At 36.4% G+C, this 26090-nt stretch overlaps 1 protein-coding gene across 6 annotated transcripts in view; it reads left to right on the top strand.

Annotated features, from left to right (window-relative positions):
- The window catches only part of satb1a (SATB homeobox 1a), a 54622-nt gene extending 28992 nt beyond the window's left edge, over window positions 1-25630 (top strand). For all 6 annotated transcript variants that reach the window (XM_015357520.2, XM_015357523.2, XM_015357526.2 and 3 more), the window contains 6 exons: window positions 681-1132; window positions 5921-6133; window positions 8474-8530; window positions 9190-9345; window positions 21556-21759; window positions 23887-25630. In XM_015357520.2, coding sequence (XP_015213006.2) covers window positions 681-1132; window positions 5921-6133; window positions 8474-8530; window positions 9190-9345; window positions 21556-21759; window positions 23887-24396 — 1592 coding nt within the window. In that variant the 3' untranslated portion in view covers window positions 24397-25630. The remainder of the gene's footprint in view (window positions 1-680; window positions 1133-5920; window positions 6134-8473; window positions 8531-9189; window positions 9346-21555; window positions 21760-23886) is intronic.
- The last annotated feature ends 460 nt before the right edge of the window (window positions 25631-26090 follow it).

The raw sequence follows: 26090 nt of genomic DNA, 5'->3' as shown, positions 1-26090 counted from the left end.
TTAAAAGTGTACAAAATGATTTATGCTTATCAGTTATTGTTTGGATATATTTTTAGTAACACTTTTGCTTAAAATTGTCAATGTAGTTCTGTCTGGCCAAGGTTTTTTTTTTGCTCACATGATACTGTCATGGTGTTTATAAACTAATTACCACATCTACTAAGTAATGCATCTCTGTGTTCATACAGTGCACTCCATTATGTGCAAGAAAAATGTGAATGTGAAGTGTCCTCCTAAAATGGTGTTTGTTTCAGTCTGTACCTTTTTGTTGGAGCTATGCGTTACTTTAGTATTTAATTTTTAACATTTTTAAAATTTGTATCTTTAGTTTGGCTTTTCAAGAGGCATTAGAATTTGGCTGTTGGTACAATGTTTCTTTGCTGTTGTTAAAGAATATTGATGGCTTTCAGTATGTTATGAATCAAAGTATAGAATATAATGTAATGGGTGACTGCTTTCAGAAAGCATCCTCCTTAAATAGAAATCTGATGGCATGTACAGTAACTGTTGCATTATTGGGAACATCTATTATTTTGTTTAAACTGGCTACACTTTGGGTTGTTGGTGTCTGCCTTGATCACCTCAGTTATCCAGCAGTATTGGAGCACTCTTTTATATCGTGACTAGCTATGTTCCAGAAATATTTTGCAATTTCACGTTTCCTTTTCTTCTCATTGCAGCTGAAATGGAAAGCCTGTCTGACCTGTCTCCACCAGGCGCTAACCATGTGAATTTCAGTCAGCAGCCTATTCCTGGAAGCACTGCTGAACAGCCACCTTCCCCTGTACAGCTTCCTCATGGAGGGCAGACATCAGTTCGATCCCAGATGCCTAGCTTGCACCCTGGTCTTGTGTCCACACCCATCAGCCCTCAGCTGGTCAACCAGCAGATAGTGATGGCTCAGATCTTAAACCAGCAGTATGCGGTGAACAGAATCTTAGCACAGCAGTCTCTCAGCCAGCAGTACCTGAACCACCCACCAGTCAGCCGTTCCCTCAATAAGCCACTCGAACAGCAGGTCTCCTCCAACACTGAGGTGTCTTCCGAAATTTACCAGTGGGTGCGTGATGAACTCAAGAGAGCTGGAATCTCCCAGGCGGTATTTGCCCGTGTGGCTTTTAACAGGACTCAGGTAAGACTGTGTAAGATATTTTTCATTATATTCTTGTCATATTTGTCCTTGCTGTGTGGGTCCAGACTGAAACCTATCCTTTAATACAGTGTCTAAAGTTTGTAATTAAAACCTGTAGATGTAATAGGATGCCTGTATGGTTTCAGCACTTCGAAAGCCTTGACATTTGTTAGTGTTTTTCTGATTCATTCATTTCACTATTCATAGTTATTTTTAATATGCTCTGTTTGACACATAGATGGGATTATTGTTAAAGTGTTGCAACACCTATCAAGGTGGTAGTGTGACTATTAGCACTGCTGCCTCACAGCTGGGGTACTGGGTGTCCCAGACTGGAATTCTTCTGTGTAGGGTTCTCCTAGTATTTGTGTGGGTTTTCTGAGTGTTCTGATTTCATCCCATATTCCAAAGGTGAGCTAGATCGGTTCAATGGATATCCCTGCATGTTTGGTGTGCAGTGGATTGGCATCCCATCCTGGGTGTAATGTTACCTTGCACTATCTGTTGTGGGGATAGGCTGTGGGTTGCCACAACCCATCGGAGGCAACCATTGGAAGTTTTGTATTTTAGTTTTTCAACACATTTTTTTAAGCCTAGACTTAGTTTAGTCTCTATATGATGAGGAACACAATTAGGTTCAGAATTAAAAAAAAAAATCTAATAAAATGTTACTTGTGGACCAGAAATGTTTACATTTGAATTTGCATTAAAGATAAATGGTTAATGTTTTAATGCTGTATTAAGTTATATTTATGTTCTTGGATCTAGCTCTGTTTTGAGAATCTGTGCCACCTACTTTACTACACAAAACACACTTTTTATAGGCACACGTAGTCCTGTCCTGTAATCGTAATTTAGCATACTTATTAGGATTGTCCCAAATGCTGAGGATGAATGATTTTCATGTGGAACAAGATTGCAGTAGCACACTTAAGAGCTGTTCTTGGCAATCCTTGTCATACCACATGCTGAAGTTCTAAGGAGGAGAATCAGGGTGATGGAGAAGAATAGCTCCTTAAGACTTCTTGGTAGAGGAATTCACTGTCTAGAAATAGGAAGGTCTTATCTTGAAGTAGTGGAGACACTGATCCAACTCTGCTGAGATGAGTCCTTAAACCATCTGTGGCTGAACTCTCCACTGCAACAAACTGGCCTCTCCCAGCGTGCTGTGATTAGGAATTTACATTTGAGAGAGCCCTTAAATGAAAAGCGGTTTCATAAAACTGGGAAAAATGACAAATCATTTCTTTGTGTACAGTTCTCTTTGCACTGCACTATTTGTGTACAGGATGCTTATTCCAGTGCTTTCTTAATTGCTTAATTTTGTTTAGTTTAAAAGGTAAAATACTAAGTAGAACAGGAATGTGACTGTTATTTGCACTACTGTACATTACATCTGCATGTAGCTCAACATACAACACAGCCACTCAGAAGGATCTTGGTATCTTTCTTGGCATCCTGCTAAAAGCTCTTTGTTTGCTTTGAGCATCAGTGCCTGTTTTGACCTCATGATTACTGAAAACAGTAACTGACCAGAATTCAGGGTTCCAGTGGGCCAAAAATTATACAAGGGTTCTCTGTAGGAGAGAAGGGGTATATGGTGCACTCTGCTCACAATGTCTGTTTCAAAGCAATGCAAGACTACATAGTAAACCAGAGAGCCAAATGTCTTTGCTCATGCCTTTAGTTCAATATCATTGTTTTCAAATGGCTGGTTTTGTGATGGACTGGTCATTGCCCCTTCACTCCTCATCAAAAATTTTAAAAATAAGGTTAACATATTCCGAATCTCTTCTTGAAACTAGACCAGAAGGCAACTTGTCACTTTTCAAATTAAGTACAATTAATTTAGTAGATTTTTTTGTTAGGTTAATGCCTGGGTTTTTCACAGCTTGGGCATCTCTATAAAAGAAGATCGAAGTACTCAGAATCTCTCTGAAGCTTTTTGTTTGCATGCGTGATGTGTACTTTGTCTGATTGCTGGAACTCTTAATTGTGGCAAAAGTAAAATATTACCATCTGAATTTTGGTCTACAGTCTAAAGATATAGATCTTTTTGAAGATTAATGTATTAGTTTTAAAAAACGCATTGTGATGTGACAGTTGTACACATTAAAGGCAAAGTGGAAGGGGTTGTAACTGTTAAGTTTAAGTGTAATTGACTGCTTAATGAATGTGCTGTTGCTTCTCTTTATAGAGCTTGATTTCCTGTTTATCACACTTTTTTCTTGTCACTAGTTTGATATTGGTTACTCCACGTATCTTCATTCATTTCTGTCATTTATCACATCATGTCATTGTAAGGAATGTTTTTCTACATTCAACATATGTTTGCTTCAGTGTTTTTTTTTACTGAATTAACCATTTGCAATAATACAAATGCATTCGTTTCCTAATTATCACAAGAAAGGTTATAGAAGATAGATGTATTCTGTTGGTGAATTAAGAGGGAATGAACACTCATCTACATTTTATTAAAGCACATTATTAGAACCGTTTAATCTGAATTCTTTAAAAGACTGACTGCCATGACAACTCTGTTTGCTGTCAGGTAAGACAGAAAAATGTCTGTGCACTAATACATCTGGCAAACAGCCAGGCTTCTGGGCGGAGTCTGGTCACGGACCACCACTAAAACATGTGATTTCAGTTTATGGCAAGAAAAAGATAATGTCTAAAGATGTTCTGCATATTTTTGGGAGGTTGCAGCAAACCACATTTCTTTTCAGGAGCTTTGAAGTTCTGTGAGGCTGATAAAATCTATTGGAATCAGTGATTACGTTCAAAGAGGAGACTAAGTGGAGACCAGACAGGCGATGTTTTGTGCAAATTGGCAGACTCTTTAATTTATCTACAGTTTAAAGAATTCATAATGAGCTTTTGAAAGCTCTGATAATATTTATTGTACATTTTTCTGCAGTGTCCTAATGAACATTGCTTGTAATGACATGTAATCTTCTGTTGGAGGGGGAAAAAGTATACCAAGATCTGTTTGTGAAACAAACTAGTCATGCCAGTTTTCTGAATCTTTATTTTTTCTTAATAAAACAAGGTAGACATGTGCATGCCCTTCAGTTTATGTAGACGGTTTAACCCTCAGGATTATTTGGTTTCATTGTATGTAATGGGTCAAACCAACATACAGTGAAACACACTAAAATTACTGTATTCCAGTGCATGCCCTTGGGCTTCTCAGGTTAAGTGGTTAACCATTAAGAAGCATGTCTCCGAACAGACCTGTAGAGCAAGAGCCAGGTTCAATGAGATCTGTCCCCACTCCTTGCTTCCTTAGTGTTATCTGGTAGTTGTTTATAACTCTGCCTTCAGAGTTGTCTGGTGCAATTTTATTATTTCTAACTTGAAAGGTTGAGTTAAGAGAATCTTGAGTTTGTGTGAAGCTGAAAGAACTAATCTTGCACATTCTAAGTTTAGACATCTGAAATGCTGTTTTATTGAATTTGTCATTGCTTTTAAAATTTGCTGAAAATTGCTGAATGTATTAATAACCTCTTGTCCTGGTAAACCAGGGTTAAAATGGTCTTCCAGTTTTTGTTCCACTTGAGCCCTATTACACTAATGGTCATATTCTCTGAATTGCTGTACTACTTTTAACCAGGCTCTTTAATGTGGTGGATATGCTTCTTTCTCGTAAAACACCTAAAGAATAATCCTATAAATGTCACACTAAGAAGAAATTAAGTTGTTTAATTGCTCACTCAGGCTGGACTAAAAACTAGGAAACAGGAGACCCTCCAAAGAATTGAGTTGTAAACCACTATCCTAAACTGTGAGCAACTCTGGAAATACTTTTCCCCCCTAAGAGCAAAGCCTTGGTAATTTGAAGCACTCCTTCCCGTCTTTATTAAAGCAACTTCTCCTCACCTTTAGTAAATTTGAAGAAACATTGTTGTGGTCAGGCCAGGTAGTGTGGAGGGACAAGAACACCACATAGCCTATAACTTTAATTATGGTGAGTTGGTTTAATTAATTAAAATTTCTAAGTGGAAGGTGTCCAGATCAAAAGATGGATCTTTTATTACGGGGCAGTCTGCCTTAAAGAAGTGCTCTTGCAAATTGTTCATGTTAGGAGTCCATCATTATTGCAGCATATTTTGGAACACATTGAATTGCAGTTAACTGGAAAGGTCCTCTAAACTGATAATCATTTCCCTACCCCTTTTTTGATAAAAGGATTCAATATTGACATTTGTTTTTAAATGGGATCTGTTTTAGTCTATAGCCAGGTTGCAGAGAAGAATGCATTAGGCTGCTGTGCATCACAGGAGCATAATCTTTAAGAATGTCATTACATCATATACACTGTTAGAAGACGGGTTTTTATGTTGCTTACAGACTATTCTGTATATAAGTGTAGTTTCTGTAGAAGCCAATTCTTTGTTTTTATATAGCTCTGTGTATTTTGTCCAGATATTGTATTGTAAACTATTTACAAAATGCACAATGAGTACTCATATCCAAAATGTTTTTTTTTTTGGGTGTTTCTAAAATGACACGTTTCTGCTTTTGAAGGGAAAAGATTAACATTTAGTACAGGTTTAACAATTTTAACTCCCAGCAAAATAGTGTAAGAATTTCTGCTATTATAAGTGCAAAACTCAGGCTTTTATCCATGCGACCTAAGTAATACCTAATGTTCTTCCACAGGACTGACTATTCAGCTTTGAGATTTAGAGGAAAGACAGTGTCATGAGCAAGTTAACCTAACAGTTCATGTTTTGGGAAATCGTGCTGTTTTTTTATTGAAATGGGGTATTTATTTCACACAAGGGCTTACTCTCAGAAATCCTGCGAAAGGAAGAGGACCCCAAGACTGCCTCTCAGTCTCTGCTGGTCAACCTGAGGGCAATGCAGAATTTCCTGCAGCTGCCTGAGGCAGAAAGGGACCGAATCTACCAAGATGAGAGGGAGAGAAGCCTGACTGCTGCGTCAGCAATGGGACCTACACCCCTTATAAGCACTCCTCCTAACCGCCCTGTGCAGGTATGTGACAATGGACCCATGTTTCTAAAGTAACTCAAAGTTAAAGCAATCATTTAGGCATGGAGTACAGGAATGTATCCACAGCCCAAGACAACACTACTTAGAATTTCAGTTAAAACTAAAATGGGCAATTGAATGCATTTCCAAAATTCCGACTTGCGCTTCATTTTTATGGAAAAAGTAGAAGGATGTTCAATTATTTGTGCTGAATCAGTTTAGACACTGCTTGTGCATCTCCCAGCAGTTCACATAGAAGTGTCTTTAAAGGGGCATACTTATTTCCACTTTAATAAGTTTTTAAAGTGGTTGTCTGTGTCTTTGTTGGGGGTGAGAATAAAATGGGACAAAGCCAGTCCCCGTTCAGCCTGTTGAAGCACAACTTTTACAAAAGGATAAAAAGCGCCTTCGTCGTGCTGCTTTAGTAGTTGAGGCCGTGGCCGATGCGGTCGGTGATCTTTTATACAGAGTGCTTGTTAGTGCTGTGGGCCAGTATGGCGTGTGCATAAACAGTAGCACAACCCGGCATTTTGATCTTGTCAAGATGCCAGCTTTTCGAACATCAGATAGCATTATGAGATTACTGGTTGGTTTGAAGACTTATGACAAAAGCCCTAGTTTTCAGTCTCATTTTGCACCAGGTGTTATTCTTGGAGGTTAACAAGGATTTCACTGTAGGTTTGACCCCTGCATCCGCACTGTGAGTGACCTTTTTTTTTAAATTTATTTTGTAGATTTCAGATCTCCAGCTGTTTGCATTGCATGTACAAAGCACTTGACAACTTCCACTCTATTTTTCTTATTGTTAACCCTGAACATGACGCTTTCTAAGCTACACTCGCTATGATTAGCTTTGGCAGGAAAGGCTGAGTAAAATTGTTTAAAAAAACTGGAAACATATTTTAAGCTACAAATGATCTTCATCCTTCACAGAAAATGGTTTATGGAAAAGACAGAATTTTGTTCTTGAAAAACAAATGATTGTATTTATCCTTTCACCAAAGCACTTTCCTTAGCATGCTACATAAACCCCACTGTAAGATACATATGTAGGAACAGGCATTTCATTGGTTGGCTACTGCCAAGTCCTTTTAGCATCAGAGGCTCAGACAGAGCATGCTCACTTTCATCAACCAAGGCCCTTTGTGGTTTAATAATTTGATTATGTGTGGAGGCAGTCCCACCTCCCAGGTTATTATTTTCCAGTACATCAGACATACACAGATAGTCTGCCAGCTGGTCAACAGTTAATATGGGCCTGCAGTGTTATCAGTATCAAATATCCTGCAATACAAAAGACGGTTATTTCATGGGGAAGGAGTAGGCTGTAGCTCAAGTTATTTATTTTTTTTTGCTAAAGAAATATGCACAGACGGAGCAGTTGGGTGTTTATTTTTCATTTCACTGTCAATAAAACTTTTGTTACATTTTACTCAACTTTAAATACTGTTTCGAGTTCATACTGAAGGTTTATCTTTGCATTACTGGGCTATAATGTGAATACGTCTATATTGGAGAGACAGTATAATGTTTTACAGGTGTTTTGAAAGCTGATTATTAGGGGTTCTTTAAAAACAGTAATAACATTGACCTAAATGAATTGACTGCATTATTCTTATCAATATTACTGTTGAGTGATTTTATTTTTTGTCTTTAGCAACTGGATACAGACATTATCAAAGTTCATAGTTACAGTAATAGTCCGTTAGGCTTCATTCACATTTACTAAAAACATTTTATAGCAGCATTCTGTATAATATGTAGCAGTATAATTTGTTGAATGTTTTATTTTTTAGTTAAATATGTGGCATGATATGAGAAATTACAGTATTTGTTGATACATTGTTTTACTATTTGCCTTTTTATTTAGAAGTATTCAGAGCTTTGTCTGAAGCCTCGTGTGAAGTTTTAGCCTTTTATTCTCCTAGGGATGATCCTGTTATAATGTCACAAGTGTGGAGAGTATTAGAGTAGCAGAGGCGATGTTGTAGTCTGGTGAGAACATGAGAAGTCTGTCTACCTGCTAGTTGATTTAAAATATCCATGGCAGCCAAACACAAATGGATTCACAGCAGCTCTTTCAAACGTTTTAAGGAAGAGGAGGGAACAGAATAAATCCAATTTCAACAAGATTTAATTTTGTGATTTAAAAAAAATAATACTTTGGCCATAATGATTTGATGTCTTACTCTAATACAGTTAATTTCGGTAATCTCTGTTGCCCTATTTTTAAATGATGTATTGTAAGAATCGATACATCATGTAAAAGGCATGTAAATGCTTTTTCCCCTTTTTTTATTGGTTTTGTCATAATGTACTAACTCTGTTGTTTTAAAACCCTAGCCAAGAAGAGAAGAGTGTAATAATTCTAGACCTGAAGATTGGAATTCAAGGATTCAAGTATGTATAGTTTTGATAAACATTAAAACATTAAAATCTTTCTGTACAAATGCACATATCTAAAAAGAGGGAGTAATCAGTAGGCATGAAAATTAAGTTTATTACACTTACAAAAAGTTTGCCAGTTGACAAAGCTCATTAGGGCTGTATGTCTTCGATAAATAAGTTTGAATAGAGAATTACATTAATGCATGACATGTATATCATGGTTTATTAGCCACAGCACTATTACAATATTTCCAGTTTGAAAACAGTTGGGTGTGGCAGTTTTTAATGTATAAGATGGTCATTTCTCTGTCATGACTTGGAAAAAATCCAATTACATGTGATCTTTGTAGCTAGTCTTAATCTTGAGTATTCAGATTACTTAAGTCATTATTGATCAATCAATTTTTTATCATTCAGAAGCAATGAAAGATTATAGTATAATGACTTTTCAGGATAACACACACTGCAAAAGATAAAATTTGCTGCAGTGCAGCTTGCGTAATTATTGTCAAAGTTAGGGTTCTGAGAATAGGAATCCACTTTGTTTGGGTAACTCAAAAAAGTCTCTTTGGTGCTGTGTAATCCAATTATAAATATGGTTTAATTGACATTTTTTGTGAGGTGGGTTTTCCCTGGTGTATCTGAATAATCCCATTATTTTCTTTATCTAGGTGAAACCATCTCCTATCCCCATAGAAAGGAATGGAAAACCGGACAGTTGTGTCTTGAATATTAATGCTTCCATCTATGATGAGATACAGCAGGAAATGAAGAGGGCTAAAGTATCTCAAGCCCTGTTCGCGAAGGTTGCAGCATCAAAAAGCCAAGTAAGATGTGATAAATGCATTAAAACAAAAAACTGGGTTAAGCAGCTATGTTCTTTCTCACAACACTTATTCTAATTTTCTTTCAGTTTAATTAATTTAATTATATCTTTGTGTGTATTTTAACCATAATCTCCATTTAAAAAGTTTCTCTTTTGTACTTGTGTGAAGTGTGGAAAAAATGACATCAGATTAGATTTTAATTGAATATTTTTTTAGGCAGTGAGCTTTATGAGGGTCTTACGGTTTAAAATTTGGTATGTATTCAGGCATGCTTGAAAAGCTTCACATGTTGGAACTTGCAGTATACTAACATCAATCAGTTTTAATCTTTCGGCCACTGTCCATTAAATTTGACAAGGACTATTTTAGAGCCTTTTTTCACCTGAATGTGAAAATAATCAGAATGGACAACAGTTTGAGAGTTTTTAGAGAGGAAAAATAAGGGAATCTATACTTTGGCCTAAAGAAAATTAAAGGAATACAAGGCCGCATAGTTTCAAAACCCACAATCACTTTCAAAGTAATAATTTCCACAATGACACATCTCCTTTATTGTGGGTTTGAGAACACCAGAAGATGTTTTATGTTTAAACAAGTGTGTTTACATTAGCATAGCTCTGAATATGTCATACATCAGGCGCTGTAATCTATCTCAGAGAGCAACCCAACCATGAATCATGGGTTTTGCAAGTAAAATTACTGTCATTTAAATCTGTAATAATGGGGTTGCTGGAATTTTTTTTAATTGCAGTTTTAATAAAGGTTTTGTATATCTGTATGTGTGCAGGTTAACATTATTCAGAACCTTACTCAGCGTAAAATTCAATTTGATTAAGGCCCAAATTATCTCAAAGTATCAGTATGTTTTGCTGATTGAGCTGATTATAGCTTAAGATATCTTTGTTTTATCAAATTGCAGTTTGATGCATAAACCAGTGTTTTTGTCAGGGGGTTCAAAGATGGGGAAAATAAAGGCCACCCCATTCATTTTGTGAGGGTTTTGTTGCAGCAAATACATTGAATTGTCTTCAGAAAATTATTTTTCAAGAGATTTGGGTGGTTGACAGGCACTTTTTATATTTCAACACTGTGCTTCCACATAGTCTTTCTATTCATCTCTGGTTTGAATTCAGCTCAAGATAAGAACAGTGCTAATTATGTAGCTAAAAGGGTGCCTGGGAGAGTCATTATCAGAAGCTCCATCTCGTAATATAGACTCTGTGGGCAGCTGGGGCACTTCCTAATACTTAAGGGGACTGGCTTGCAATCCTAGCAGAAGGCAGCATATGCATATCTGATTGCCATGCTTGCTGTATACAGTATAGGAATTCTCAGTCATGGCACGCAAAATGGAGTCTTGGCATTCTGGTGAAGAGGCTGGCATGAGCATTGTTGTGTGGCACACTTGGTACAACCTTCAGAGATGGAGGGAAGGCTTTAGTGTTGCTGCTGCTGTTGTCCCTCAGGACCAGAAAGACCTGGGGGGGGGGAACTGGAAGGGGGGAGGGGATTTTGATTCCACCCACATCAGCCATATGGTTTCCACTGAGGATTAATAAAAAGATTAGGCCTCACCATACCGAGGTGTGTCCAGGTCCGGTTGTCAGATTTGTATATATAGACATTTTGACACAATTTTAATTGTAAGTTTCTATGGAATATTCTATTTTTTTGTACCTTGTTAGTTAAAATTTTTATTTTATGTTTAAAAAATGTGCTTTTTCATCATTTGTTGAGTATATTTCATTCTGATGTCAATGTTACTTGTTGCTTATAACGGTGGAAGGTCAAGCTTCCTGAACATCTTTTCATGTCTCCTTCATCTACACTGCAGACATTTTGTTTGGAAGCCTTCTTTTATTTAGAATTAAATTCAGGTATAGGATTTTAAGAGACTCCATTGAGGCCCGGAGAACAGCGAAGGCTACAAATAACTGACAGCTGTTTCCATTGTCACCCTTTCAGAGCAGTCATTCACACAGGATACAAGTCCATAGTAGACAAGGTTGTGACATTTTGGCAACAAACTACAGCACACCAATTATAAACACTGTTCCCAGTGGAATAATGAAAAATAACGTTAAAGCCAAGTCATTCAGCTGCTGCTGTCATTTTAGAAAATTTACTACTAGGGAAAACAATGTTCTTGCTGTTCTGATGCTTATTAAACTGAAATCTTATCAAAGTAGTTTTGTTTTTATATTCCTGTAATGGGATAATAATCAAAATGCACCTGCTCTGTCAGTATTATATTACACAATATATATCATATGTAAATCTGCAATGCATAAGTCTGCAAGTTATTTAACCTGCTGTTAGCAAACCTCATTTTTGTCTACCTGTCTTTTAGCAGATTTTGAGCCAGTTTCCTTATTAAAACTGAAGAGAAGCACATTACATGTACTCTTGTAGTTCAGTTGCTTTTTGCACCACAGCTTGAATGAGCCTTTTGTAGTGATAATACACAATAATCATTTATAAACTGTTTAAAAGGTCAAGTTCTTTTTTCTGTTTCATCAACATCTTAACATATTTCACAAATCAGCTATACAGAAGATTATTAACCCTTGATAGCTTTTAGTATGGATAATACTTGTATACATACAAAGTATTTATCCAATTCTATTTTACAATGCAAGTCATACAAGCACTTTTTAACTTCAAAAATGTTTAGGGGGGGTGAAAATTATTTCCTGGTTTATAAAAGCTGCTTTCGAACAGGTGGCTCTATAGAGAGAGATGATTGGCTATAGTTCTAGAATTTGCTATAGTTTATCCTGATGAGCAGAGCATCCTCCTAAACTGTTGCCTGTGTGTTGACTAGGAGGGTCATACAGTGCAGTTAGACAGGAACAGCTGTTGCTCCATTGTTTGGTTGGCCAGGTTTTAAAGATGCATTTAAGATTCTGATGTAATTTGGCCCTTTGTTTTTATGGTTAGGCTTCTTTGCCTTTTTATTTTGTGCCTCAGTTGTTAAAGTGATCATATTTGTAGTCTTGTTCTTAACTAAGAAGAAATTCCAGTTAGTACTCATTTGAATGTACTGTTTTTTTGCATTTTTTCTTCCCCATTTTGCAGTTAGATGTGCAATACAAGCAGCAAATAGTGACCAAAGGTAAAATGACAAAGGGAAGACATTAAGAAATGGATTTGTTTTGCATGAATCAAATTCTAAGTTCTAAAGTGTTTTATCATATTTCGATGATCTCTCTTGAGAAGGAACGGCACTTCCTTCTCTGACCCCTAGTGCCAAATCATGTTTGATTAGAAAGAACTGATAACCTTTACAGTCCTACAGCTAGCTGGATACCCATAAAGAGCAAAGCCTTGGTAATATAGCCATTGGTTTCACTGAACACTATTAAGAAATGTCAGTTGTATTCATTAATACAAATTGTTTTCATGTTAGCATGCCCCGATTCATCCTGAGTGTTTCTGATTCCATAAATCAGATCACAGGCAGCCTGCTGTCACATAATAAGGAGCATGGTCCTTATTACCAGTTTGTTGATGCACAAACTCCTTCAAATTGACCATTGCAACACATGGTTTCCCCTGAAACTAGCTGTGATAATTAGCATGGCTCTAATGAGACAGAATGTCACTGATCTTGTGCAGAACTGTAGAGTATCGATGCCACGGATGGGAGCTGTCAAAGTCTACCATCTGTGACAGAGCTTGGCATGTTACGATTTTGGGTAGGGAGCATGCTCACCGAAGCCTTGGGGGAATCGATGGCCAGTTCCCTTGCATCTAAAATAGATTTTCACTTATAACAATGCACTAGCTACTCTCAGTTTTCTGATTAGCTTTAATCTGTGCCCTCTCTGTGTTACTGTGACTTTACCTCATCTGCCTGCTCATGTCCCATTAAAAACAGATTGCCCCTTCTTGCTCAGAGAGTTAATGAGAGGTCATCTTACACAGGTACTGCAGTATACAGGGATTTGTCATAGAGTTTGGAATTGAGGTTGACAGCAAGAACCAAGTCTAATAACCTGGCCTAATGTTTCCTTTTCCATAATGGCAATACTACATTAATCGGGCGGACTTGATAATCAAAAGAGGATTTAACAAGTGACGCAGGTGGTAGTGGGTGTAAGGGCTGTATCAGATGGGTAATGATGAGTATTCTGTATCGCGAAGAAATTCAAAATGAAGTTGTATCCAGTTTACTGATTTTCATACTAGATCTGGTAGCAACTCCTGAAAGTATAAAAGAATCACACAGTTTTTACAATGGCTAAAACACCAATAACAAAGCTGTAACGGAAGCTTTATGATGGAAACATACATACAAATATTTATTTTCTGGGAACAGTTCAGAAGCCATAAACAGATGGGTTGGCCTTAAATCATGTTTGTTTATTGGGCTTTCCTTAATTTGTGATTGGGTTGACTTCAAATAAGCTTTTTTTTCCGTTGGGGAAGAGATGAAGATGAACATAAAGTGGGGAGGAGGGGTAGGATGTGCATATCCAGAAAGGAAAATGGCCATTGCTGTTTATTTATTGATTGATTTATTTATTTTGTTGCTTGGGTATTGAGTTTCCAGGGTAACGGAAACAGAGGTCGCTCTGTATTATTAAAGAGACAGTTTCTTGAACTAGGGACTTACTTGTAAATTAATAATTCATCCTATAAATTATAGCCAAAAAATACAATCCTACCTAGAAAGGAGCTCTCTTTGTCTTCCCTTATTGGGCAGGACAGTTTTTCTTTTCCTTTTCCAGATAAAACCCAATCCCAGACTATATGACCAGTGGTTCATAGATGTCCAAAATCTTCAACAGCATGTCAGTATTATCATTTTTGCCTTATTTCCCTTTTTTATTCCAGAAAGATTCTTATATCTGAGCCACTGAAATGCAGACCCATCTCTGCTTATCGTTCCAAAAATATGCTTTGTTGCTTTTTTATTTCCTTCTCCTTTGGCAGACCACACAGGGCTTGTTCTGAAGAACATTTTCGCTAATCTGATCAGGCAGCCAAATACGCCGGGAAAACTGCTTTAATGATCCCACTAATTACCTCAAGTCAATATGAACTGTATTATTAGACTCAGGGAAAATATTCCATTAGGGTCCCCCCCTTGGGAGTTCCTCTGCTTTGTGATGTCACTGAAGCTTTCGCCCCCTTGCTTGTAATTAATTTTATTTACACACGCAGGCACGCACAAGGTCACACCTGCACAACCGGAGCCGGCCGGGGAGCTGGTGGCACTCAGGCTTAATCAGATCTGTCATAATTACCATTCTGCATGTTTCTGACACACGCTGTGAAATATTTCAATTTAACTGCCGCTACCAGCAGAACCAGATGTAGTGTGAGTGCTGCTGCATTGGAAATATTAGTCCTTGCTATAAGCTTTCCCCCTCCTTCCCTTTTCCCCTCCCTCTCTCCCTCCCTTGCCTGCTTGCTCTCTCTTGCTCTCTCTCTTTAGCTAATGTGCCACAGAAGCTGAAATATCCTGTAAATCTTGAACGCACTGCAAGGCTGATAACAGCCGATTAGACAGTTTAACCACAAACAGCTTGTTCATTTTTCTCAAATGAAAACCACATGTTGAGAAAAAAAATCAGCCATTCTTTGTTCACTTACTTATTCAAAATAGATCATGTCTTCTTGTTATTGCAGTTTTAATTGTCCTTAATTTAGCCCTTTTCACCTTTAATACAGGGTCCATTGGTAGTTTAGGAAATTTAACCCTCTACTTACTGTTTTAGCATGAGTTTCTAATCTAAAATGCCTGTCTGTATGTATTTTGTTTAGGTATGGTAAATTAGCACAAACTATTTACCTACAAGCACAGACTGAACCAGCTGAGATTTGAACAGATAATTTAAATTTATAATATATTTCTATAATATGTAAGATGCCTACAAGATGGATTATTGCACAACATGACTTTTCCATTTGTGTAGTTTGTTTTTTTGTTGTGAAATCTGCATAAAATAGGTCTGGTGAAATATTTTTGGAAAAGAAGTATTGTATATTATCAAGGTGCATACCTGGGACAGTTCTAGAAAGAAAGTTCAACAAGAGCCTAAAATACATACTTTCTAGAAGAGACCCATTTAGGTCTTTAAAGTTCACCATTGTTTGGTGTATTTACTTGAGGTTAGCATTTAGTACATGTAAATATCATGGAGGAACAATGTTATGAGACTGAGTGTCTGAAATTCACCATTTTGTCCCTTCTAAAGCATGAAAATGCCAAGGGTGCTGGTGTTTAAACTATTAACAGTTAAGCCATTATAATTGCATCATTATGCTAGTAAAATAAGAACAATCGCATTTATATAGTGCTTTTGATCCCAAAGAGCTTTATGTTTAATAAAGGAGGGCACAAGCTTCATCTCCCACTGAAGTACTGAACCCACCTTGTTGACACGGTGCAGCCATTAAACACCAGCAGCTCCAATACATAACAGTTCAGGTGGAAAAGTGAGAAATTGCTTTCCAGTTGAATTAAGAGAAACTTTAGGTAGGCTAGATTACATAAACCTGGAGTGGAATTCAGCTATGACACCAGGCTTAACTCCGTTATTCTAGTGATCATTAGAGTCCTGTAATAGTTGGTATTTTTATCCGTATTTATTTAGAAAGCCAAATATATGGTTTAACAATAAATGAAGACCCTAAAATCATATTTCACTAAGTTTTCTTTTTAAAAAAACCTTTTAATGAAAGCTGACAGGGACCTTCCAAATGACAAAGAAATGTTATCTTATGAACATCTACTTAAAGCTCAGTACCTAATAAACACCCAGGAGTATTTCTAGATTAAACAGTTGACTTTAATTTAAGTGTCTTAAATTTATCTAAAAGTTGCTAGTTTGTATATAAGCCTGAAATCCAAATTAACTCCTGGTTTGTATACTGTATATGCTACACCTTACTTATGAGCTATAAAGGTTATGAACATTATAGCACCACAGAGAATAAGGAACAGTCTTACTCCTGGACATGACAGGCTATTGTCCTTATTAAATTAACAAATGATACCACTGGAAAAAAGTGTAATATTTCTTATACTCAACTTTAATGCCTTTAATCAAATAACTCTCTATGAGAAATAGTTAATTTTAAGCATTTACTGAGATCAATACCACTTTACCAACAAAAATGGCTTAGATGATGAAATCTGATGTATTTAAAGCATCAGCTCACCCTTTTAACCTAGTAAATAATTTAAAATGCTTTCACATCTACTTTGGAGCCTTTGTGAATTCCATTGTACCAAGATCTGGGATTGTTTTTCAGGGGCAACAATTGTTTTGGGGTAAGTTTCTGTTTTATCAGACTGCATGCAGATTTGAAAACCTGCAAACTAAGCTGATCGAAGTGAAAATGACAGGATGTCCTGCGAATAGAAAATGCCAAACATAAACAAAAATAACATTGTCTGTGTGGAAATGGAGGATTATTTTCCCAGCATGTTTGCATTGTGCATGAGAAACATTTGGCACTCCCATCTGCGTGTTAACGGAGGGCTTTTAAAAATTTATGCTCCACATAAGGAGTTTCACTTGCTGTGTCTAGACCCCTACTGTTATGTAACGGAAGACCTTTAACCTGCTTAGGAACACTTTACTTTAGACTTCAAATGAACACAGGCTGACAAGTGCTATACTGTAGGTAGTCAGAGGTTACAACCTTACACAGATCTTAGTGCATGTTGCAAAATTTCAGACAGTAGGTGTTGAGGCTTTACAGATGAGACGCATTTCTTCGCCAGAACAGATGTTCATAAATGTATCTCCACAAAGCTAGTATCCCATTGTACTCCTGTTGGTTTTGTTCCTGTTATCCAAAACCAGGCCTTGGTTAAGACCTGATGTTAAGAAATGTATTAATTTTAAGTGTTTTGCCTTCTTAATCATTAAGTGTTTTTGGCACAATCGTAGTTAACGATTTTAGAATCTTATTTTAGTTTTTAGTTTTAGAAGATATTGACTACACATTGTTTGCAGGGAAATCTACAAAAACGTTTCTTGGAATCAATAAATAATCAGGTTTTATTTTTAAATGGGTTTTTGTTTGAAATGATATAGGTTTGCATAGGTAGGTGTGCTTTAATTTAAAGTATTAATGTTATTCAATTCTACTTGGAGACAACACAATGTGCTAGCTAACACAATCTTTTTGCTTAAGACAAAAGTAGAAGCAGATCTACTACATATGCAGTGCAGCTAATTTAAACATACCGTTGTGTGGTGTGGGGTATGAAGTAAATAAGAATATTCATTAACTTTGTTCTTCTTGTCACTGACGATGAGTTAGCAACCCTGCTTGTCAGTAACTATTTGTATAAGGCAGTGTTAAAACCTATGTTGAATCTGAGTTCTTAAGAGAGCTTAGTAAAATGCAGACTTGATGTGTTATAAAATGCTTTGAATGCTTTGGATTTTAATCTAGTGCATAGATAGCAGAAATTAGTAGGGGCTACTGTCATCAATGAAGCTGTTTACAGTTGATTGTAAGTTCATCAGGGGCATTGGCCCATTTTCCCTCTCCATGTTTGCTGTTCGCCAAGAAAATTTGAATAACTGCTTAGAGCTGTTATATTTGCATAATAAGATTCCCTCAAAATGCGTCCGTTCAGATTCTATTTTCAGCATGTGTTTGCTTATTGTTGCAAGAGATTCACATATGCTGTTAGAACATAGGCAAGTGCACATTAATATTTCTTCTGTGGCAGATGGATGTGGAGTTCAGTGTTATTTAGTTGTGTATTTACAATACAGTGCATAACTTTGCAGAGTTGTTTGCTGTGAATAACAGGTTTCAACATATTATCTTTGAATTTATCTGCATAACATTTTCGTGCTGGGCTTGTGCCAATATAAAAAAACAACAACAGTGCATTGTCTTTAACAAGAATTTTCTTCCCTTGTCTGAAATGTTACTGGGTTTCACTTTGAATACAATATATTTGTATAAAGTAGATTTAGCTCTTAACAATGAACCTAATCTTGTCATTTGGAGCAAATATGTTTCACGATTGTTCCCCCTTTTTGTAAAGTGACTTTATTTTCTATACTTTTCTAGTTCTAGGGAACCCTTAAATCCATTTCCTGTAAGCTTTTTGTATCAAGAGGAGGTAAACACTATCTGTGAGAAAAGCTACCTGCACAATTAACACAAGTCAATTTACTTTACATTTGTTCTTTATTCAAATGTTCTATATAGTGCTACATTTATATAGCAAATCCTACTTCTGCATTATTTGTAGCGAGGTTCTATAGAATTGAAATTTCCCTCAGCCATGTGCAGCATGTTGGGAGCAAAAACAGCAGAGCTGTTTTGCAGGTCGAGGGCTGTCTCACTGGCCACCTTATAAAGTGGCTGACAGTTGGTGAGAATTATACCAGTTAAGTTGTTTTAAGTGGATAACCTGTTAAAATGATCAAATATGTTAAACATTTGGCACCTTAGCTGAGGTGACTACTGGGTTTGCTGAAACTCTGGTATATATTAACTGATATGAGCTGATGATAAAAGCTTTATATGATATTAAATATTCATTTCCACCTGCATTGCTCATGAATCATCGGCAAATTGAACTATCTTGGTCGTTGAAGCTCCAGCCAAACGCACCTCAACAATTCTGCCTCTTTAAAGGCCCATCATAATTATAGACAACCGAGGCTATCCAGCATTTCTGTACATGTCACTAAGCATGCTGGGATGTTATTTGTTTAATGTATGAACCACACCTGTGAGAAAGCCCTTTCTTACAATATATGTGCTATCCACAGAACACGTGTGATTGCCCAATGACGTGATGAGCATGACAGTGATGCTACCCTCATGTCATTGCTTTCTCAGTCGCCAGATCCGAATCCATTCAAGCAATTATAGGACACACCGGAACAGCACCTCAAATATTCTTGTGGAAGAATAATGCTACATTTCTCGTGCAGAATTCCAGACTCTGGTAGACTCAATGGCTCGTTAGAGCTATACTTGCCACATATGGTGGCCTAACAACCTATGAGGGTGTCTTCATTGGTTTTTCTATTTTTTTCCCCGTTTGTACCTAAACATTAAGTGCCATCTGCTAGGAACACTGAAACCAATGTTTTTTAAAAAAAAGCTTTTTCTTCATGTTTAACTAGAATGCTTTAAAATGCTGTAAAAGACTCTGATTCTACTGTGGAAAATGATTTGATTAAGCTTTATTAGCCTGTTTGTATTGTTTTCACTGGTTAATCCCGAAAAAGGCCAATAAACCAGTATTCGGCAGTGCTTTCTTTTCAGACCACAAAGAGGATAAGAAGGCTCAGTATCAGTGACTTATTAATATCTAGGTTTTAGTGTTGACAATGGTGTCTGTTGGTTGTGAAAGCTTAAATTGTATTCAATTGAATACTAGAAATGTCTTTCTGTTCTAATTAATAAAAAAAAGATGGTAAAAGATTAAATGTATTAGTGTAGACATTTCCTTGGATTTCACTACATAATTCTAATTTAGTGTATTTAAGTTTCATGTGTATACTTTAAACAGAATGTTAAAACTTTGACACTTGTATGCATCAAAGTGTATGCAAGTGAAATTCATTTAGATACTATTATTGTCTGCTAGCAACTTCTTACCTTGATTGAATAAAGCTTACTCTTTTAGGCATTATAAAATGTGTTTTATGACTGCTTAATTAGTGAGTGATAAAATAAATGGTCAGTTAGCCCTGTTGTACCATCCAAACTAACACTCTCTGCATCTTTTTTTGGTAATATAAGACACTGGAAACTGAAAGAATATAATAATGGAATATAAGGAAAATGCTTCTATTTAACTCAGCCCAAAGATGCTTCTGCAGGAAGTTGCTGTCCACAAAGTGAGGGTGTACTTTTTTGCTAAGTATGCCTTGTTTAAGAATATTTTGCTCTCTCAAAACCTCAATTGTGAATTTTGCATTGACCTCATCACCTCATTTACAGTGAGGTTGTTAAAATAGAGGACTAAAGGTCTCATTAAAGTGTACTATTCTGGATCTCTTTTATCGGACTATGTTGTATGGTTTACATTTTAATCTAATTTGGATATACGAGTGTATATTGTGTTGGATTGCTTCATTCCTTGTGGTTTTGGACTTTGGAGTGAGTGTTCCTTATTCTGCCACATTTAAATAAATTCCAAACCCAAATCCCAAAGAGCACAATTTAAAAAAAAAAAAACATGGCTGCAGAACAAGGTGGGCTCTTCTTTGTTTTCTTGCATGTTTTGATGTCCCTTCCTTGGGAGGAGTTAGAAGCTAAGTAAAGAGTCCAATACTTATCTCAGCTTTGCAGCGGAGCATCATCTTTCTGTGTGGTGAACAAACTGGTTCATAGTTTAAACTAAGAAAGCCGTTTCCTGAAATGCCTTTTATAATCCTGCACAATTGAAAGGTGCTGCTGCGTACTGTTGTAGATTATTGCTGTCGGCCTGACACTGTGCCAGGCCCAGTGCTGTCCAAACAGCTTCACTCCAGCTTTCTTTGAGGCTTCCAAGTGCTAAACTGACAAAACAGAGCGACTAAACAGATTGCGATGGAACGAAAAAGAAACAGGCTTAATTTTCTGACAGAGCGCTAAACTATATATGTATGTTTCAACAAAGGCTGTCCAAGCTGTTTCCCCAGAACAGTCATTAAATGAACAGTGCACCTTCATAAATGAAGTATTGTTTTATCTAAAGATTTACAGGTTTTTCTTTTAATGTTTTATTTAGGTTCCCTAGCTTCCCTTACACTAAAATAAATGTATACACTTTAAAATGTATAAAAAGCGTATTTAAGCACCAATCTCTTTCTGTAAAGCTGTGTATTTTCAAAGTGTGAAAGCATTTACCTAGTTCAAATATAAAGCTTTTCTTTATTTTCTTTATTTTTTTTTAAACCCTTCTTCATGTAGATTGGTTTGGATATTCGAATTCTGACACTCCTGTGGTTATGCAATACCTGTTCTTTTTATTTGTCTAAACTTCTTTTTTCTTGCTAGTTTCAAAATGTGAGATTCTAGTACTATTCTGACTTGAAAAAAAGAACTCTTCATTTTTGAGAAGTTTTTATCGGTCATCATTGACACTAACAAAAACTTTTAAATCTACTGGAATTGTTTTTAAGTGGTGACTTCTCTTTGATTGTTGAAGACTGAAGAAAACCTGAAGGCAGCAGAGCAGAGTCCTTTATTGATGCATAAGACTTTCTCCTTTCTTCTTAGGGTTGGTTGTGTGAGCTGCTTCGCTGGAAAGAGGATCCCTCCCCTGAAAACAGGACTTTGTGGGAGAACCTGTCCATGATCCGCCGCTTTTTGAGTCTTCCTCAGGCAGAAAGAGATGCCATCTATGAACAGGAGAGCAATGGAAGTCAGCACCATGTGGACCGACCACCCCATATGATGCACGTACCAACTGATCCTCTGCAGGTCAGTGTAACTATAAGGCTATGATTATGTTTTTCTGTATTTTGTTGTTCAGATGTGGGAAAACTTGCAATGGGTCGTGGTTGGGCTAAAGATTGTGAAGGAGTTGCTACATCTTGTATATTAATTATTATTTATCGGTGGATTAAGCATTGCAGACACATTGTACAGGTATATTGTCTGAAGACAAATATAATTTGGACCCATGAGTAGCATGTGTAGAATGACAGTAAAACCTCATTAGAAGCATGAGATTCTCATGAATCTCATGAATGCCAGAAAAACAGTATTCCCTTACTTTGACCACATATTGCTGCAGGACCTATGGGAGTTATATTGCTGCAGGTCATGTATGTCCTTCCCCTTCAGCCTCCTGCTTTAGTTTCTTTGTATACTATACAACTATGTGCTATTCCCTGTTTTTTCCAACTCTTAAAGATAGCATCCTAGTACACCCTTAACCTCTTGTAATTATTATGGTATGTATTTTTTTTAAAATAGGTACATGTACAGTATGTAAACTTTATCAATCATGGTCATACTAAAAAACATTACATTCTTCTCCTTATTGTCATTACAAAACAAAATCCCTTAATTGTAGTTTTCTTGTATGCAAATAGCTATAAAAGATGTCCGGTTAGCCTGTAATCTTAGATATTGAACATTTAAGAAACCTCTTAATAATTTGCCAGTGGATTATACCTGAGCTAGTGTTAAGGGATTCTGGTGTATGCAACCTTTTGTTTCTGTGTTATAAAGCTGCCATCTAGAATAATGTTCTCCTACCAATGCAATACCCCTGTCCTATCTTTTTACTGCAATCAAATTTGATTCATATATTTATGGGGGGAAAAAGGTTGCCTGGAATCTCTTTGCTTAACCGTGTTATATCAATACATCTCACCTCCCTCAACCTTACAATTTAAAGTCACTCCAATTATCGTTTCGCTGCCTGAAAAAGCAAGATTGCCTAAGAAAGAATAAGTTTAATGCTATTGAATGGCAATGACTGGTGTTTGAATGTGTTTTTTCAAAAATCGTGGTCCCGATATGGTGTGTGTGTTTTGTGTGAAACGTACAAACTACCAGGCTGAATCAACAGTTAAAGTTTCCCAGTTTTCAGCATGTTGAATAAGTGAACGGAAGTTGACACATGCATTTAAAAAAAAAAAAAACGATTACGCCCTTAGATTAAGATAAGGTATTTTTAAAAAAATGTACAATGAACACAAATAAAAAGTAGAGTGTGTGAAGTTGGGAAGTAAATCTGGCACAGGCTTTTTCTTTCCCCTCACAAACTTTAGATACAGAACCTCCAGCTCAGTAATGGTTTCTGGTTTCTAGCTGAGTTGGGTGTGAAACCTATACACAGAGCTATTGGGCCTCTGCTACAAGTTATTAGCTAAGTGCTTCCTATTTGGAATGTTCAATATTGCATCAACATAGGCGCCGATTTAATCAAGAACGCTGGGGGTGGTCATGTCTTAACTTTAGTTATGCCTTTAGTAAATTCAAAATTATCATCTACATTTTTATGTTATCAATTACAATTAATACTTTTCTGTATAATTGTTCTAATAACCCCTCTCTTAAGATCTAACATCTTAAATATAATTAAATATTAATAATGTACTATGAAGAATTTTACTTAGAGTAGTGATATTTTAATGGTGTAATATCCAATTGACAGCCATGAAATATACTCAGGAATGTTAATTGAAATAAAATGTTTAAAGCAGTAAAAATTACTTTTTAATTGTTGACAACATGGGGCTTCACTAAAAGTGACCTCGTGATTTGTCCTCAGGTAGGGTTTTTTGATAGAATTGCGCAATTAATTCTATCAAACAAATGTGTACACTTTGTTGTGTACGTTTACATAAGTTAATAGAATTGCCCTGTTGATACAACAATGATTACTGTACAGTGTACTACTGTACTACTTTATTACAGTACATTTACTGTACATTGTTTGCTTTGAGAGGGACATACTTGCTGGGATTTTTTAACTGTTTTCTTGTTACAAAAATAAAAAAAACACTTGTAAAAGGCTGTGGAGCAGGAATTATAAATATCCTCCCAAAGAAACCCAAATGATGTTTTGCTCTGTTGTTGTCTCCTTAACCATAGTCGCAGCAGCACCAACAGCAGCAGCAACATCCACAGCAGCATCAACCTATGCAGCAGCAATCGCAGCAACAGCCACAGCCAGCAGGGCCACGGCTGCCCCCCAGACAACCTTCCACTGCGTCGCCAGCTGAGTCAGAGGACGAGAGTCGTCAGAAAACTAGGCCTCGAACCAAAATCTCCATCGAAGCTCTAGGAATCCTGCAGAGCTTCATACAAGATGTAGGCCTGTACCCTGATGAGGAAGCCATTCAGACTCTCTCTGCACAGCTGGACTTGCCCAAGTACACCATTATCAAGTTCTTTCAGAACCAGCGTTTCTATGTAAATCATCATGGGAAGCTAAAAGACAATTCTGGCTTTGAGGTGGATGTGGCAGAATATAAAGATGACGAGCTGCTCAAGGACTTGGAAGAAAGCACCCAGACTAACAGTACAATCTTTTCCATTAAAATAGAGGAGCATTTGTCAGGGGAAGGCAATTCAGAATCAGATTCTGAATCTAAAGATTAGTATTTTTATTTCCTTCATTTAAACTTTTTACAGTGCCACTGAAAATACTATTTAAATAGACTTTTTTGAGTGTTTTTATTTTTTGGGGGGAGGGGGGGGACTGTTTTTTTTGGTAATCCCGTATTATTCACTGTAAAGACTGATGCTTCTTATAAGAACTTGCACAAAACTTATTAATATGTACCCATGGATATCGCAGACTGCACTTGACGTCCTTTGATCTGTTTATACACTGATATTGAGCTACTGATGAAGTCATTGGAATTAATAGACTGTTTACTTGTTGTTCGCTGGATTTTAAATGCAGATATTCGGAACACAGTTGACAAGTCCTTAGGTACTGAATATGAAGCCTGCTGGCAAGCATTAAGTTATTCTTTCAAACCTAAACTTGATTATAAACCACTTGAGCTCTGGAAATTAACGCAGTAAATGTGCGTTTGAGAGTATGGCTTACTCTTTAGATATTATTTGTTAGGAGAAATATATAAATTATATATATTGACTGTAAAAAAGATACAGTTTTAAAAACTATGCCAACAAATGCCTTGTATTATATGGCACTGCCGATATTCAATTTTTTTGCAAAAACTTTGTCACTGTAACTTTCTGAATCTCATCTTAAAGGTTTAAAATGTGAAACACAACTTTTATTTGTCTCGTCTTAACATTATTTATTTGCAGATCCTGCAGCATCCTGATGTAATTAATTTTTTGGAAGTTTTGGTTATGTAACGCTTATTTTTTTATTTTATTGTACTGATATTTTTTCTATTTATAAATGTATTTTGATGGGCAGTAAAACAAAAGTGTCTTAAAAGTTTTAAATGGAAAATGTGCTTTAAAGGTTGCCTATAAAAGTGCTATATGTTAAGCAACTCATGCTAAAAGCTTCACAATAAATGTTGTATGCAATTTTTACTATCATGCAAATAAGCTTAGGTAAATTACTAACAGATAGAACACCTTAGAAAAAAACATATGCAATTTATGTGAAATTCGATGTTTGCAATGTGTCTTCCTTTGGTTTACAATCCAATTTGAAGCTATTCCTGTATAAATATTCTGTATAAAAAGTGCATTTCTTTTTTATGAGTTTTCTTGCAATGAGAACACCGGTTATTTTGTTACAACTGGCTGTTTTATAAGTGTTTCTCAGTTTCTTTATGCAGAAATGTTCTAACTAGGAGTGGTTATTGATTGTTAATGACACAATTAAAATGTTTGTATGGTACAGCAGATTTCTTGGTATTTATATAAGCCAAAAATTTGCAGCTTGAAGGACTTAAGACCATGTGAAGGTAATTGTTTCATATAATAGTTCTGAGTGAAATGTGGAATAACGTGTTATGCATAGGGATGGGAGTCATACCATAAATTAACAGGGCGTCATGGTGCATTTTCAAAATGTTGGAGACCAGAGGATACGAGATCATGACGGAACAGATAATTTTTAGAAACTCACAAATTCTAAATCTCGAACAAATAGTTGCTTGAGTCTGAAATCAGGAATATCAGAATGTCACACCATTTACAGTTTTAATTAGAAAGCTTCTTGGAGCATCTACTTAAAATCACTCTAGATAAATTGACAGATCTCAGGACTTCAGTGCTATTGTTCCAACAGTCACTTTTTGGACACAGAGGCATCTTGATCTATGAACATAAACCCTTCCTTTATTTACTGGGACTAC

Source organism: Lepisosteus oculatus, chromosome 10 (assembly GCF_040954835.1).
Source record: "Lepisosteus oculatus isolate fLepOcu1 chromosome 10, fLepOcu1.hap2, whole genome shotgun sequence".
Classification (NCBI taxonomy): domain Eukaryota; kingdom Metazoa; phylum Chordata; class Actinopteri; order Semionotiformes; family Lepisosteidae; genus Lepisosteus; species Lepisosteus oculatus.
Note: the sequence above shows the minus strand (reverse complement) of the source record. Positions and strands in the feature narration are given on the sequence as shown.